We start from the raw sequence: 15,659 nt of genomic DNA on the forward strand, positions 1-15,659 counted from the left end.
GCCACCTTTCAGCCCAAGTTTCCAACTTATCCAGATCCATCTGTAGCAGAATACTATCTTCTCTTGTATTAACTGCTTTACATAGTTTTGTATCATCTGCAAATATCGATATTTTACTGTGTAAACCTTCTACCAGATCATTAATGAATATGTTGAAGAGAACAGGTCCCAATACTGACCCCTGCGGTACCCCACTGGTCACAGCGACCCAGTTAGAGACTATACCATTTATAACCACCCTCTGCTTTCTATCACTAAGCCAGTTACTAACCCATTTACACACATTTTCCCCCAGACCAAGCATTCTCATTTTGTGTACCAACCTCTTGTGTGGCACGGTATCAAACGCTTTGGAAAAATCGAGATATACCACGTCCAATGACTCACCGTGGTCCAGTCTATAGCTTACCTCTTCATAAAAACTGATTAGATTGGTTTGACAGGAGCGATTTCTCATAAACCCATGCTGATATGGAGTTAAACAGTTATTCTCATTGAGATAATCCAGAATAACATCCCTCAGAAACCCTTCAAATATTTTACCAACAATAGAGGTTAGACTTACTGGCCTATAATTTCCAGGTTCACTTTTAGAGCCCTTTTTGAATATTGGCACCACATTTGCTATGCGCCAGTCCTGCGGAACAGACCCTGTCGCTATAGAGTCCCTAAAAATAAGAAATAATGGTTTATCTATTACATTACTTAGTTCTCTTAGTACTCGTGGGTGTATGCCATCCGGACCCGGAGATTTATCTATTTTAATCTTATTTAGCCGGTTTCGCACCTCTTCTTGGGTTAGATTGGTGACTCTTAATATAGGGTTTTCATTGTTTCTTGGGATTTCACCTAGCATTTCATTTTCCACCGTGAATACCCTGGAGAAGAAGGTGTTTAATATGTTAGCTTTTTCCTCGTCATCTACAACCATTCTTTCCTCACTATTTTTTAAGGGGCCTACATTTTCAGTTTTTATTCTTTTACTATTGATATAGTTGAAGAACAGTTTGGGATTAGTTTTACTCTCCTTAGCAATGTGCTTCTCTGTTTCCTTTTTGGCAGCTTTAATTAGTTTTTTAGATAAAGTATTTTTCTCCCTATAGTTTTTTAGAGCTTCAATGGTGCCATCCTGCTTTAGTAGTGCAAATGCTTTCTTTTTACTGTTAATTGCCTGTCTTACTTCTTTGTTTAGCCACATTGGGGTTTTTTTCTATTTCTAGTCCTTTTATTCCCACAAGGTATAAACCGCTTACACTGCCTATTTAGGATGTTCTTAAACATTTCCCATTTATTATCTGTATTCTTATTTCTGAGGATATTGTCCCAGTCTACCAGATTAAGGGCATCTCTAAGCTGGTCAAACTTTGCCTTCCTAAAGTTCAGTGTTTTTGTGACTCCCTGACAAGTCCCCCTAGTGAAAGACAGGTGAAACTGCACAATATTGTGGTCGCTATTTCCTAGATGCCCAACCACCTGCAGATTTGTTATTCTGTCAGGTCTATTAGATAGTATTAGGTCTAAAAGTGCTGCTCCTCTGGTTGGATTCTGCACCAATTGTGAAAGATAATTTTTCTTGGTTATTAGCAGAAACCTGTTGCCTTTATGGGTTTCACAGGTTTCTGTTTCCCAGTTAATATCCGGGTAGTTAAAGTCCCCCATAACCATATGGTGTTTGATGGATGCAACTCAGTATTCTTTTTCCTCCAAACACGACAAGTTGTGTTTCTACCAAACAGTTCCAGTTTGGTTTCATCAGACCATAGGACATTCTCCCAAAACTCCTCTGGATCATCCAAATGCTCTCTAGCAAACTTCAGACGGGCCCGGACATGTACTGGCTTAAGCAGTGGGACACGTCTGACACTGCAGGATCTGAGTCCATGGTGGCGTAGTGTGTTACTTATGGTAGGCCTTGTTACATTGGTCCCAGCTCTCTGCAGTTCATTCACTAGGTCCCCCCGCGTGGTTCTGGGATTTTTGCTCACCGTTCTTGTGATCATTCTGACCCCACGGGGTGGTATTTTGCGTGGAGCCCCAGATCGAGGGAGATTATCAGTGGTCTTGTATGTCTTCCATTTTCTAATTATTGCTCCCACTGTTGATTTCTTCACTCCAAGCTGGTTGGCTATTGCAGATTCAGTCTTCCCAGCCTGGTGCAGGGCTACAATTTTGTTTCTGGTGTCCTTTGACAGCTCTTTGGTCTTCACCATAGTGGAGTTTGGAGTCAGACTGTTTGAGGGTGTGCACAGGTGTCTTTTTATACTGATAACAAGTTTAAACAGGTGCCATTACTACAGGTAATGAGTGGAGGAAAGAGGAGACTCTTAAAGAAGAAGTTACAGGTCTGTGAGAGCCAGAAATCTTGATTGTTTGTTTCTGACCAAATACTTATTTTCCACCATAATATGCAAATAAAATGTTAAAAAAACAGACAATGTGATGTTCTGGATTTTTTTTTCTCAGTTTGTCTCCCATAGTTGAGGTCTACCTATGATGTAAATTACAGACGCCTCTCATCTTTTTAAGTGGTGGAAGTTGCACTATTGCTGACTGACTAAATACTTTTTTGCCCCACTGTACGTATTTCCTACATAAGTACTTAAAATCTATATGTCTATGGCTACACTAATTTTTTTTTTTTTTTTTTCCTTATCTCTACACATAGAATTTGCCTATTGCTGTCTATGTTATTAGAAAAACTGAATAATGAAAAAAAAGAAAATTAAGTTTAAACTAAAATATTTTTGTACACAATATTACGTGTGAAGACTTTAGTACTATCAGCCAATAATTGTCCTTGAAGTGGTGTATTAACCACTTTAACCCTCACATTGCAACATTGCTTCACCCTGGAAAAAGCAACATACAATTGACCATGGGCAAAAGCAGGTTCTGGTAGATAAATGCCAACTCGATGGAGGGTCTGGCCTTGAGATTTATTTATGGTCATTGCAAATGCGGGCTTGATGGGAAATTGTCTCCGTCTTAATTTAAAAGGTAATCCAGTCTCTGATGGACACAAATCAATTAGTGGAATGAATACCACATTTCCTGCTGCTGACCCACTAATTACTTTAGCCAGTATGATATTGGCATGTAAGGCAGTGACAATGAGCCGCGTACCATTGCAGAGACCTTTGTTCGTGTTCACATTACGTAATAACATGACAATGGTGCCAATTTTAAGTTTCAGCCGATGTGAAGGCATACCAGTTGGTGTTAGTGAATTCAAAAACTCAAGTGGGTATTGATCGAGGTCATCAGCTTCATCAGGATCAATGGAATCATCACTGATATATTCAGTGTAGTCACCTATCAATAAATCCATGACTTGGGAATTGACTTTCTCAACGTCCTCATTTTTTGGACATAAAATTGCATGAGATGCAGCTGTATTTATACTTTCGGTGTCATTCACATCAATACAAAGATTATCTCCAAAAATTTCAATTATTAAAGAGCCAGTACATACCATGTCTGGAGGAATTTCAATTACATCATCTCCAAGGTTATGTTCATTAGATAGTTCACCATTTCCCAGTTGAAGCAACCAACTGCTGTAGTGAGGATCAATGGAGCGCATGTTGTTAATAAGTGGCAGGCGAGTAAAATGTTGCCAGTGTTGTGAATATTTTATACAGCTCTCTACAACATCAGTTCTTGTCACATGAGGGATGACAGGAAGACATTGTCTAAAGTCGCCTCCAAAAACAATCACTTTACCTCCAAACGGTGTTTTTTCTTTGTGAGCTACATTTGTTGTCATGACATCACGTAAAACTCTATCAATGACATGCAATGCATATTTGGATAGCATTGTGCACTCATCAATAATAAAAAGTTTAGTGCTGTGCAAATCTTTTGCTGCATCAGTATCATTCTTAATCCTGGAAACAGATGTTTCATTCACAGGAATTGGAATCCCATAAAGAGAATGAATGGTTCGTCCACCTTGTAGCAAGTTGGCGGCAATTCCAGTAGTGGCAGCAGGTGACACAATGTCTCCTTGTCCTCTTAGCTGATGTAGGAGTAGATGATATAGGTACGTTTTTCCGCTGCCACCAGGACCATCAAGGAAAAAACACTTTGCTGTAGAATTAGTGTCTTCTAAAGCTTGAGTGATAGCATCAAAAGCAAAAAGTTGGTCCTCATTTAGAGTAGCTTTCATTTCAGCAGCTGCTGATAACTCATAATCTTTATCATACTGTGGGAGGAGGTGTTGTTTCTTGACTGGACGTGGCAAATTAAAATCAATATAAGTTTTGCCATGAGCTTTAAGAACATGTTGGACATCTGTCATAGCATAGCCTTCACAATTGACACACTCCAGAGTGTCGGAGTGGTATGCATGGCAGTAGTCTTCTACAAAGTGTTCCTTAAATTCATCCCATAAGTCCCGAGGTTTAGCTGGAGGACCAAAAATACAAATGTAGGCAAACATGTCACGTAGCTCTGCTGGCATGTTGAGAATACTGGCATCAAGTAATGTATTTCTCCACAGACTATCATCAAATAGTAAGCCAAGAGCTAATGCCGCATCTTTGAAGGTTTCATGTGTGACTCCGTGTACAGTTTTTATGCTGTCAAAACTGGTTGCACCTTTGACATGTAACAATAACAATCTTAAATAGTAGCGTTCTTGGTCTTTCACACTGACAGTATACATTCGTCCAATCACAGAACCACCTGCTCGCTTTCTAACTTCCCAAGAACCTTCTTTCCAAACATAGTTTTCGGGAATTTCACGGTATAAATAAATATGAGCATGATGGTCGTTCTGATTAAGCTTGAAGTAGGCCATAAGTGTAGAATTTTGATGGAGCTTTTGTTTGATGTTTCCAATAGAGTCATCCTCATGAAAATAGAGTGGCTGAGAATGCGGTAGATGTACAGCAAGGCGAATGATGCTATGAGATTGTTTATGCATTGGATATGAGAATATTCGCCAAGCTGCCTCTGGTGCACTGACATATCTTGAATCCATGAATTGGTGTGTTTCATCATGTTGGATGTTAGTCTGGCAGATTTCAAGATTGGCTTTATCATGTCCTTTGTAGACGTATTTAAATAAATATTTCACAGCCTGAATGGAACCACAAACTTCGACATTTATATGGCACTTGTATTTTAATAGCAGGAACGGATTATATGGAACCACCCACGAATTATCAATCATGTTAGAATGGTGTTGAAAAGATGGGCCAAAGTGTCTGCGGTAAGTAGGATAGGCGCCCTTAGCTATGATGGTTCTTGGTTGCAAATCTTTAGAGAAACCTTTTGTACACTTCCCCAGATCCATACAGGGAGAATTTGGGTTGTGTTCTCCACACGGACCATGAATCATATGTTGGAGAACAATTTTATGGAGCTGAGGGTAGTGGGTAGGATTGGGAATTTCAGCCCACACTGTATTGTCTATGTCCTCCTCAGTCCTTAATTTGGAGTTGCTGTCCAGAATAATCAAAATGTGAGCGTGTGGAAGGCCACGTTTTTGAAATTCAATTACATGAACCATAGCGCAAACTTTCCCAAATAATCCATTGTTAATGTCTTTTAAGAGTGCTTCCAGTTTTATTTTGAAAACACGTGCCACCAAATCAGGTCTATGTTCCACACGCTGCCAAGGTTCCAAATTCTCAGTAATCTCATTCCATTTCGGATTACAGGTCATGGTGATGAATAGATCAGGACGACCATATTTAGTCACAATAGCCATGGCATCCTGGTACCGCTGCTGCATATTCCTGGGACTGCCTTCAAACGAAGATGGTAAAATGACCGTTTTTCCAATGGGGATGCCCTTCTCAATGGATTTTTTCTGGAGATGTTCCTGGAGTACACAATAATCCTCTACTTTCAAATCCTTTTGGTGTTGACGGATATAATTTAGGCGATTTGCCTCGATTTTCACATAAGCATCCACTAAGTACTGCTGAGTGAGTTTGCCACCATTCAGGAGTGGATTAAACTGATTACGGACAGACAGCACATAGCAGTAATATTGCAGTTGTGTAACTCTGCGTGGACTTTGCCCTTGTTGCTTGAGGCCATCATGCCAGCCCTGGTCTCCGTAAGGGAAAAATAAAGGATAGAGTAAAGCATCTAAATTACTGTGTAGAATGCTGACCTGTTGTGTTCTTGGCGCCAAAGGATTTTTGGGGTCCGGTTGTAAATGTATTAAAATATCACGATTAAATGGTGGCTCTCCATTGTCATTTTCAAATACGACAGCAACTTCATTGACAGTTGGATTATTATATCGGCGAGGGTCTTGATTCCGATCTTGTTTAAGGGCCATGATGATATTTGGCATGAGAGTGCCATTAGCTTCAGCTTTACGATGTTCTTCATGTTCCACATCTCGTAACATTTTGTAGGCAGCAACAAAGGGATTCACATTGTCTAACTGAAGAGCAATTATACTCATCAAAGTGGGATGACATTTTTGATTTTGTTCACAGTTTAAACGTTGTTCATTCGCGGTAGCGGTATCCAAAATATACAGTTGGGCATAAGCTGGAACTTGATCATCACTGGGATGTAGAGTTCCAGTACGATGATATATTTGTCCATGTATACGGAAACAGTAAGGGCCATGTCCAGGTGGAGGGGATATATTGGCACCCATGGAGGCGAAAGCAAATGAGCTGTTAATACTACGAATATTTTCCATGAGATTCTTACTGAACTCACTCTCCCCTGTCAGCAATCGTTTAAAGACCTCGGGATATTGGGGTATAGGTATATGCACTTTACTCTTGTGACAACACAGAGTAAAATTTTTATCTGCTGGTATCTCAGCATTAAAATGTAATGCTTGACAATGTTCACATAAATAGTTCATAGGACCACAGGAGTGTTCTACTATGGTACTGTCATCATTAGTAAAACCTGTAGGATGTTGAGGTACAGGTTGTGATAACGGAGCATTGGAATGTTTCTGTAAGCCAACATATATAAAGCGTGGACCTGGTAGAGGATCTTCACTGTCCACAGATTCAATCACTGAGGAGTTGGAAGGTGTATCGTGGTCAGAGTTTATTAATATGGAGGTGCAAGCGGTTTTTTTGCGCCATTCACGGCGTGCACCAGCTGCATTTGGTAATGGTTTGTTTGTTGCCTTAGAAGAGTCAGGTGTGAAGCATGTCTTATAAGCAGACTTAACAGTGTGCAGGCGACGGCGTTTATCATTTGGAGTGTAAGTAGGACAGTGTTTGCGCTTACGTGCAGATTTACCAACGGTTAAAGGAGCTTCAAGCTGCACACATTCTATGAATGGAGACAAAGAAGCTGTATTGTGGGCAGAATCTATGACTGAAGACGTGGAAATATTATGTTTGCAACGTTGAGAGCGTGCAGCAGCAGCTTTATTACTTAATCGATTAGTTTTGTCCTCAAAAGGCTCATTAGTAATGCGTTTATTGCAAGCAGCATTAACAGTGTCCAGGCGCTTATGTCTGTCCTCTGTAGTCTCGTTAGCACGCTGTTTGTGCTTACGTGCGGCATCGGCGGCTTTTCGCTCAGCGTCATTGGTATACTTATTATCAGACCTGATGTTACGTGCGCCATCAGCAGCTTTGGGCTCTGTGTCATTAGTATACTTAACAGTGTCCAGGCGCTTGCATCTCTCCTCTGTACTCTTGTTAGCACGCTGTTTGCGCTTACGTGCGGCATCGGCGGCTTTTCGCTCTGCATCATTACCATACTTTATATCAGACCTGATCTTACGTGCGCCATCAGCAGCTTTGGACTCTGTGTCATTAGTATACTTAACAGTATCCAGGCGCTTGCATCTATCCTCTGTACTCTTGTTAACACGCTGTTTGCGCTTACGTCCGGCATCGGCGGCTTTTCGCTCTGCATCATTACCATACTTTATATCAGACCTGATCTTACGTGCGCCATCATAAGCTTTGGACTCTGTGTCATTAGTATACTTAACAGTGTCCATGCGCTTGCATCTATCCTCTGTACTCTTGTTAGCACGCTGTTTGCGCTTACGTGCGGCATCGGCGTCTTTTTGCTCTGCATTATTAGTATACTTTCTATCAGACCTAATCTTACGTGCGCCATCAGCAGCTTTGGGCTCTGTGTCATTAGTATCCTTACTATTAGAGCTCATGTTGGCTAAGCTAAACAGCTTTAAGCGTGGTGGTGGCAAACAACAGGTTAATAAGAGGCAGTGTCAGGTAGTAGGAAAATAGCCAGTTAATAATAGGCAATAGTTCTTTGCAGGAATGCAGATATTAATAAATAGGCAGTTTATATTGCAGAGAAATTGCTGGGCAATAATGGACAATGTACTTATGTGGCAAATAATAGAGCAATATACCCAATGTGGTAAAGAAGAGGTTAATAAACGGCAGTCTCTCAGTATAACAGTCAGTGAATAATAGGCAGTATATGGAGAAAACACCAAACAAAAGTTCAAAATTGGTGTGAAAATGTTACTGAACCACTTCACAACTAAATATATATAGTTTTGGTAAATGGTATTATCATTTTTTTGACGAAATTCGGCAGGAGCTTGAAGAGCAACGTCACTGGGCCCGCCTCCACGCAGTAGAAACTTGCTGTGAGGTAAAAATTCAAAAATCACACCAAAATGGCGGGCGGAGTGTGTCACAGTACGGCACGTTTCTGATTGGTCGCTCGCAGCAGGCGGCAACCAATCAGACACTGGACACTGTTGACGTCACTTATCTCCGGACATTAGCTCCGGACATTAGCTCCGCACATTAGCTCCGGACATTAGCTCCGGACATTAGCTCCGGACAAAGCCACGGAAGTTGGCACAAATTGCAGGAAGTAGTATTCTAGGCAATTATATATTAGATGAAAAAAAAGGGTGCAGTTTTGACTTTTTTCTGTCTTGAATCAGTGACAATCATGTCTTTGGGGGGGGAGGTATTGTCAGGGACATATGTTTGTAGGGCACCAGTGCACATCGGGATGTCACCAGGAGGTAAAATCAGAAATGTGTGTTCACCTGAAAAAACGCATTGTAAAAAAATGCAATGTAAAAATGCAACAATTTGCGGTTTTTTTAATATATATATATTTTTTACTTTGTAACTAAGTAAGGGGTTAAAAGCATGTATGAATATGTGAATACCTGGAACTGCAGAATTATGTTGGGCTGTAACAATGTATCTCATACTATAGAACATAAAGAAATGTGTAATTACAGGTGATGGACCCGATTGCCCTGTCATATCTGTGCCACATTGCCTTGTTAGTTCGGTGCGACATTGCCATGTCAGTTCTTTACCACATTGCCCTGTCACGTCTATGCAACATTGCTCTGTCACATCTGTGCCACATTGCTCTGTTAGTTCTGTGCCACATTGCCTGTCACGTGATGTCTATGCCACATTCCCCGGTCACATCTGTGCCACATTGCTCTGTTAGTTCTATACCACACTGCCCTGTCAGTTCTGTACCACATTGCCCTGTCAGTTCTGTACCACACTGCCCTGTCAGTTCAGTGCCATATTGCCTCGCTAGTTCTGTACCACACTGCCCTGTCAGTTCTGTACACACTGCCCTGTCAGTTCTGTACCACATTGCCCTGTCAGTTCTGTACCACATTGCCCTGTCAGTTCTGTACCACATTGCCCTGTCAGTTCTGTACCACATTGCCCTGTCAGTTCTGTACCACATTGCCCTGTCAGTCCTGTACCACATTGCCCTGTCAGTTCTGTACCACATTGACCTGTCAGTTCTGTACCACACTGCCCTGTCAGTTCTGTACCACATTGCCCTGTCGGTTTTGTACCACATTGCCCTGTCGGTTCTGTACCACACTGCCCTGTCGGTTCTGTACCACACTGCCCTGTCGGTTCTGTACCACATTGCCCTGTCGGTTCTGTACCACACTGCCCTGTCGGTTCTGTACCACACTGCCCTGTCGGTTCTGTACCACATTGCCCTGTCGGTTCTGTACCACACTGCCCTGTCAGTTCTGTACCACATTGACCTGTCAGTTCTGTACCACATTGCCCTGTCAGTTCTGTACCACATTGCCCTGTCAGTTCTGTACCACACTGCCCTGTCAGTTCTGTACCACACTGCCCTGTCAGTTCTGTACCACACTGCCCTGTCAGTTCTGTACCACATTACCCTGTCAATTCAGTGCCATATTGCCCCACTAGTTCTGTACCACATTGCCCTGTCAGTTCTGTACCACATTGCCCTGTCAGTTCTGTACCACATTGCCCTGTCAATTCAGTGCCATATTGCCCTGTCAGCTCTGTGCCACACTGCCCTGTCAGTTCCGTACCACATTGCCCTGTCAGTTCCGTACCACATTGCCCTGTCAGTTCTGTACCACACTGCCCTGTCAGTTGTGTACCACATTGCCCTGTCAGTTCTGTACCACATTGCCCTGACAATTCAGTGCCATATTGCCCTGTCAGCTCTGTGCCACACTGCCCTGTCAGTTCTGTACCACATTGCCCTGTCAGTTCTGTACCACATTGCCCTGTCAGTTCTGTACCACATTGCCCTGTCAGTTCTGTACCACATTGCCCTGTCAGTTCTGTACCACACTGCCCTGTCAGTTCTGTACCACACTGCCCTGTCAGTTCTGTACCACATTGCCCTGTCAGTTCTGTACCACACTGCCCTGTCAGTTCTGTATGTACCACACTGCCCTGTCAGTTCTGTACCACATTGCCCTGTCAGTTCTGTACCACATTGCCCTGTCAATTCAGTGCCACATTGCCCTGTCAGCTCTGTGCCACACTGCCCTGTCAGTTCTGTACCACATTGCCCTGTCAGTTCTGTACCACATTGCCCTGTCAGTTCTGTACCACACTGCCCTGTCAGTTCTGTACCACACTGCCCTGTCAGTTCTGTACCACACTGCCCTGTCAGTTGTGTACCACATTGCCCTGTCAGTTCTGTACCACATTGCCCTGTCAGTTCTGTACCACATTGCCCTGTCAATTCAGTGCCATATTGCCCTGTCGGTTCTGTGCCACATTGCCCTGTCAGTTCTGTACCACATTGCCCTGTCAGTTCTGTACACACTGCCCTGTCAGTTCTGTACCACATTGCCCTGTCAGTTCTGTACCACATTGCCCTGTCGGTTCTGTACCACACTGCCCTGTCAGTTCTGTACCACATTGACCTGTCAGTTCTGTACCACACTGCCCTGTCGGTTCTGTACCACATTGCCCTGTCGGTTCTGTACCACATTGCCCTGTCGGTTCTGTACCACATTGCCCTGTCGGTTCTGTACCACACTGCCCTGTCGGTTCTGTACCACACTGCCCTGTCAGTTCTGTACCACACTGCCCTGTCAGTTCTGTACCACACTGCCCTGTCGGTTCTGTACCACACTGCCCTGTCGGTTCTGTACCACACTGCCCTGTCGGTTCTGTACCACACTGCCCTGTCGGTTCTGTACCACACTGCCCTGTCGGTTCTGTACCACACTGCCCTGTCGGTTCTGTACCACACTGCCCTGTCAGTTCTGTACCACACTGCCCTGTCAGTTCTGTACCACACTGCCCTGTCGGTTCTGTACCACACTGCCCTGTCGGTTCTGTACCACACTGCCCTGTCGGTTCTGTACCACACTGCCCTGTCGGTTCTGTACCACACTGCCCTGTCAGTTCTGTACCACACTGACCTGTCAGTTCTGTACCACATTACCCTGTCAATTCAGTGCCATATTGCCCCACTAGTTCTGTACCACATTGCCCTGTCAGTTCTGTACCACACTGCCCTGTCAGTTCTGTATGTACCACATTGCCCTGTCAGTTCTGTACCACATTGCCCTGTCAGTTCTGTACCACATTGCCCTGTCAATTCAGTGCCATATTGCCCTGTCAGTTCTGTGCCACACTGCCCTGTCAGCTTTGTGCCACATTGCCCTGTCAGTTCTGTGCCACATTGCCCTGTCAGTTCTGTGCCACATTGCCCTGTCAGTTCTGTACCACATTGCCCTGTCAGTTCTGTACCACACTGCCCTGTCAGTTCTGTACCACATTGCCCTGTCAGTTGTGTACCACACTGCCCTGTCAGTTCTGTACCACACTGACATGTCAGTTCTGTACCACATTACCCTGTCAATTCAGTGCCATATTGCCCCACTAGTTCTGTACCACATTGCCCTGTCAGTTCTGTACCACACTGCCCTGTCAGTTCTGTATGTATCACATTGCCCTGTCAGTTCTGTACCACATTGCCCTGTCAGTTCTGTACCACATTGCCCTGTCAATTCAGTGCCATATTGCCCTGTCAGTTCTGTGCCACACTGCCCTGTCAGTTCTGTGCCACACTGCCCTGTCAGTTCTGTGCCACATTGCCCTGTCAGTTCTGTGCCACATTGCTCTGTCAGTTCTGTGCCTCTCTGCCTTATCACTTCTGTGTCCCATTTCATTGCCACTTCCACGCTGTTCCCAACGCAGCTTATCCTTTCTATGTATTCAGCAAAACACACAATGTTTTTCCTTTTTTTTCTATAGAAAATGCAAACTATTTGGCAATGCAAATTTTAAATATGACGAAGACGGCGACTTCATTACTGGACAATGATATAAGAATCATTCTCAACAAAATTTCAGAAATAATTGCATTGGGAGAAATTGATTCTGAAAATGCAAAAGTTCATATTGATGTAATTAACACGATTTTATTAAGAGCTGGAACATCGATAAGCCCATTTACTAACAAGTGAGTAATTGACTTTCCGAATCATCTTATGACTTAATTTTTGGCTAACGTCAAGTTCCTGTATGACATGGGTGCATGTAGGGACGTGTAATACTTGTTGACAAATTACTCACTCAAGATGTAATATACATAGGCAACTAAAAACCACAAAAACACGATGGGGGAGGGAATTTACATGCAGGGGTTAATCGGGACATTCTAATTATTCAATTCAATTAAAGGGAGTCAATTACCCCCAAAATACATTTTAAATGGGTTTTACAGTGTTGTAGGAGCTTTAGCCCTATAATAACCACACTAGCACAGTGCTACTGGGACTGTGCCTCAGAAAATAACTTTTAACTCATATTCAAATGAGGAGGCTTTGGTGCACCCTTGGCATTGCCCAGAGTTTGGTGCATTATTATGCCTCTGCATTTACATATTGGGGCCCTTCCTCCACGTTTGATTGACAGTACTCGTTTTCCAGAGCAAGTAGGAAGAGGTGGAGGAGATGGGGAGTTGTCGTCATGGTGGAGATGGGTAAGTGTTGACCTTAGGGAGCTTGACACATATGGCTGACTTTATGTACGCTGCCTTTCTCATGACCCTCGCGTTACATTCATCTTGACCAAAAAAGAGTACTGGTTGTTCACCCTGCTAGACCCACGCTACAAGGAGAATTTTGCATCTCTTCTTCCTACGGTGGAGATGCCTACTAAAATGGTGCTATACCAAAAGGCCATTGTGGAAAATATGTTGAAAAAGTTCCCATCAGACAACACTAGCAGCAAGGGGCAGGCTTCCTTGCCCAACTAAGGAGGAGAGGCAAGGGAGAACCACACCAAGTGCAGCAGAGGCAGGGGAACACTGTCAAAGGCCTGGGCAAATTTCATGACACCCTCCCAGCATGCTGGCCCTGATGACCAGGTATTTTTGACAAGGAAAAAAAGTTTTTAAAGATGTCAAGCAATACCTTGGCTGACAAAACCAGAGCACTCCCTAATTCCTCTGTGACCTTCAACTATTGGGTCTCAAAGCTGGACCTTTGACATGAGCTGTCCCTCTATGCCTTGGAGGTGTTGTGCTGCCCTGCTGCTAGTGTCATGTCTGAGCAGGTTTTTAGTGCCGGGGTGGGGGGAGGTCATCACTGACAGGAGCTTTCTCCTAACAACAGACAATGCTGACAGGCTCACTCTGCTAAAAATGAACAAAGCCTGGATTAGTCCCGACTTTTCTACATCACCAGCTGACAGCAGCACATAAAGTGTTTTTAATGTTCAATATTTGTATGAGGCCTGTAACGGGCTGGGTGGTGTAACCCCTGTGCTTGAGCCCAAGGAGAGCCTGGAGGGGTGTAACTAGGAGCCTCACCCAGTCTGACTATGGACACGCAGCGACACTGTTGTTACAAGGCCCTCCAGTTGTTACCTTCAAGGGTATATGGATGACCCTACTTGTAATTCATCTTTGGCAGGCTATGCACTGTGTGCAGTACTTTTATGAGTGCAGGAATACCACAACTACACTTTGTTCAAAATATTTGATTGAGACACCACAGTTGGTGCCTTAAAGGGTGTATGGATGACCCTGCTTCTAATTTTTGACAGGCGTTGCAATTAGTACGTAGCTTTTATACGTCTAGGAGTACCACTACATGACAATTTTAACGGAATGTGTATTGAGGCCCCCTTTAAGTCTAATACAGGATGTACCTGAGTCCCTCTTTCATCAAATTTTTGCAGTTCTTGTTTGCTTCATAAATTACACTAACATTTTCATTTTTTAATAAAAATATCAATGTTTGTTTACTTAAATTATTATTTTTACATCCTTTTTAAATTTTACCTTATATACAAGTCATTATACAGGAAAAAATGTTTCTTAACATTTTTTCCCTTTAAACTCCCAATTTCTCTTCAATTTTGAATTTTTTTTATTGTCAGTGCTTAAAGTGGAGTAAAAGTGTGACACCATTGTTCTCAGCAACCATTCAGGAATCAGAGATGCTTCCAGGGGTCTTCCTCATGCTGTTCTCCTTCCATTAAACACTTTTTCCATTCATTTCAACATATTTTTACTGCCCCCCACACCTCCTTGTAGGGTCTGCTGGAAAAATGCTCAGATTTCCCATTGACTTCCATTATACTCGTTACTCAAAACAAGCATCTGAGCATTATAAATTGCTCGGTTCGAGCAACGAGCATCAGAGAACTTTTTTGCTCACTCAATGGTCATCTTTAGTCAGAATGAATGAGTAAACTAAAAACCACGGTATGCAGATAGTGACGAGAAGTTACTATTGAATAGAAATATTACTGTTCACCATTTTAATATCTGCCTAAATATTGACCAAGAATTTGTAACTGTTTGCAATTGCAAGGATTCTTAACTTGATGGAGGAAGTTGGATTCAAAATGAATTTTTCAAGTGAAACCGCAAATGTGACGACTGATTCTATGGCTTTACTAATATCAAAAACATTTGGAGAACTGTACTTCACAGTTACAACATACTTGGAAGGGAATCTGGAGGTACGGTGGTTGTTTACTTGACAACTAGATAGTTTAAATATTTTTATGGAGATACAACTCTTGACGATATCTGTCAAATATGAATATACAATATGTGTATTTCCCATTAACAAAGAAGTACTTTGGAGGTCCCCACCTCATAGAAGGAGGTCCCGAGAAATGAATACCGTACTGTAAATATGTGTACCAAAATAGTTGTTTGGAAATCTTTTTTTTTGTTCACAGATAACATTAGAACAGTTGCCCGTTGACAAGGCTGTAGCCTCTATACATCTACCCAAATCTATCCAAAACCAAGCAGAAATATCATCATCCAAGGTCCAATTTAACTTTATTGGGACTTCATCACCATTCCAGGTAAAAAAAAAACAAACAACTGAATTTAGACTGTGAAATAATTAGTAGTTTTCTTTACATGTGTGCTCCATAAACATTAATTTTTTGTGTTTTTTGCAACCTTTT

At 42.6% G+C, this 15,659-nt stretch overlaps 1 protein-coding gene across 2 annotated transcripts in view; it reads left to right on the plus strand.

The window, feature by feature from the left end:
- ADGRG4 (adhesion G protein-coupled receptor G4) overlaps positions 1-15,659 on the plus strand; it is a 145,193-nt gene that overhangs the window by 71,375 nt on the left and 58,159 nt on the right. For both annotated transcript variants that reach the window (XM_069746998.1, XM_069746999.1), the window contains exons 12-14: positions 12,477-12,684; positions 15,047-15,197; positions 15,423-15,554. In XM_069746998.1, the coding sequence (XP_069603099.1) occupies positions 12,477-12,684; positions 15,047-15,197; positions 15,423-15,554 (491 nt within the window). The remainder of the gene's footprint in view (positions 1-12,476; positions 12,685-15,046; positions 15,198-15,422; positions 15,555-15,659) is intronic.

The sequence above is a fragment of the Ranitomeya imitator genome, chromosome 2, assembly GCF_032444005.1.
Source record: "Ranitomeya imitator isolate aRanImi1 chromosome 2, aRanImi1.pri, whole genome shotgun sequence".
In the NCBI taxonomy this organism is placed as follows: domain Eukaryota; kingdom Metazoa; phylum Chordata; class Amphibia; order Anura; family Dendrobatidae; genus Ranitomeya; species Ranitomeya imitator.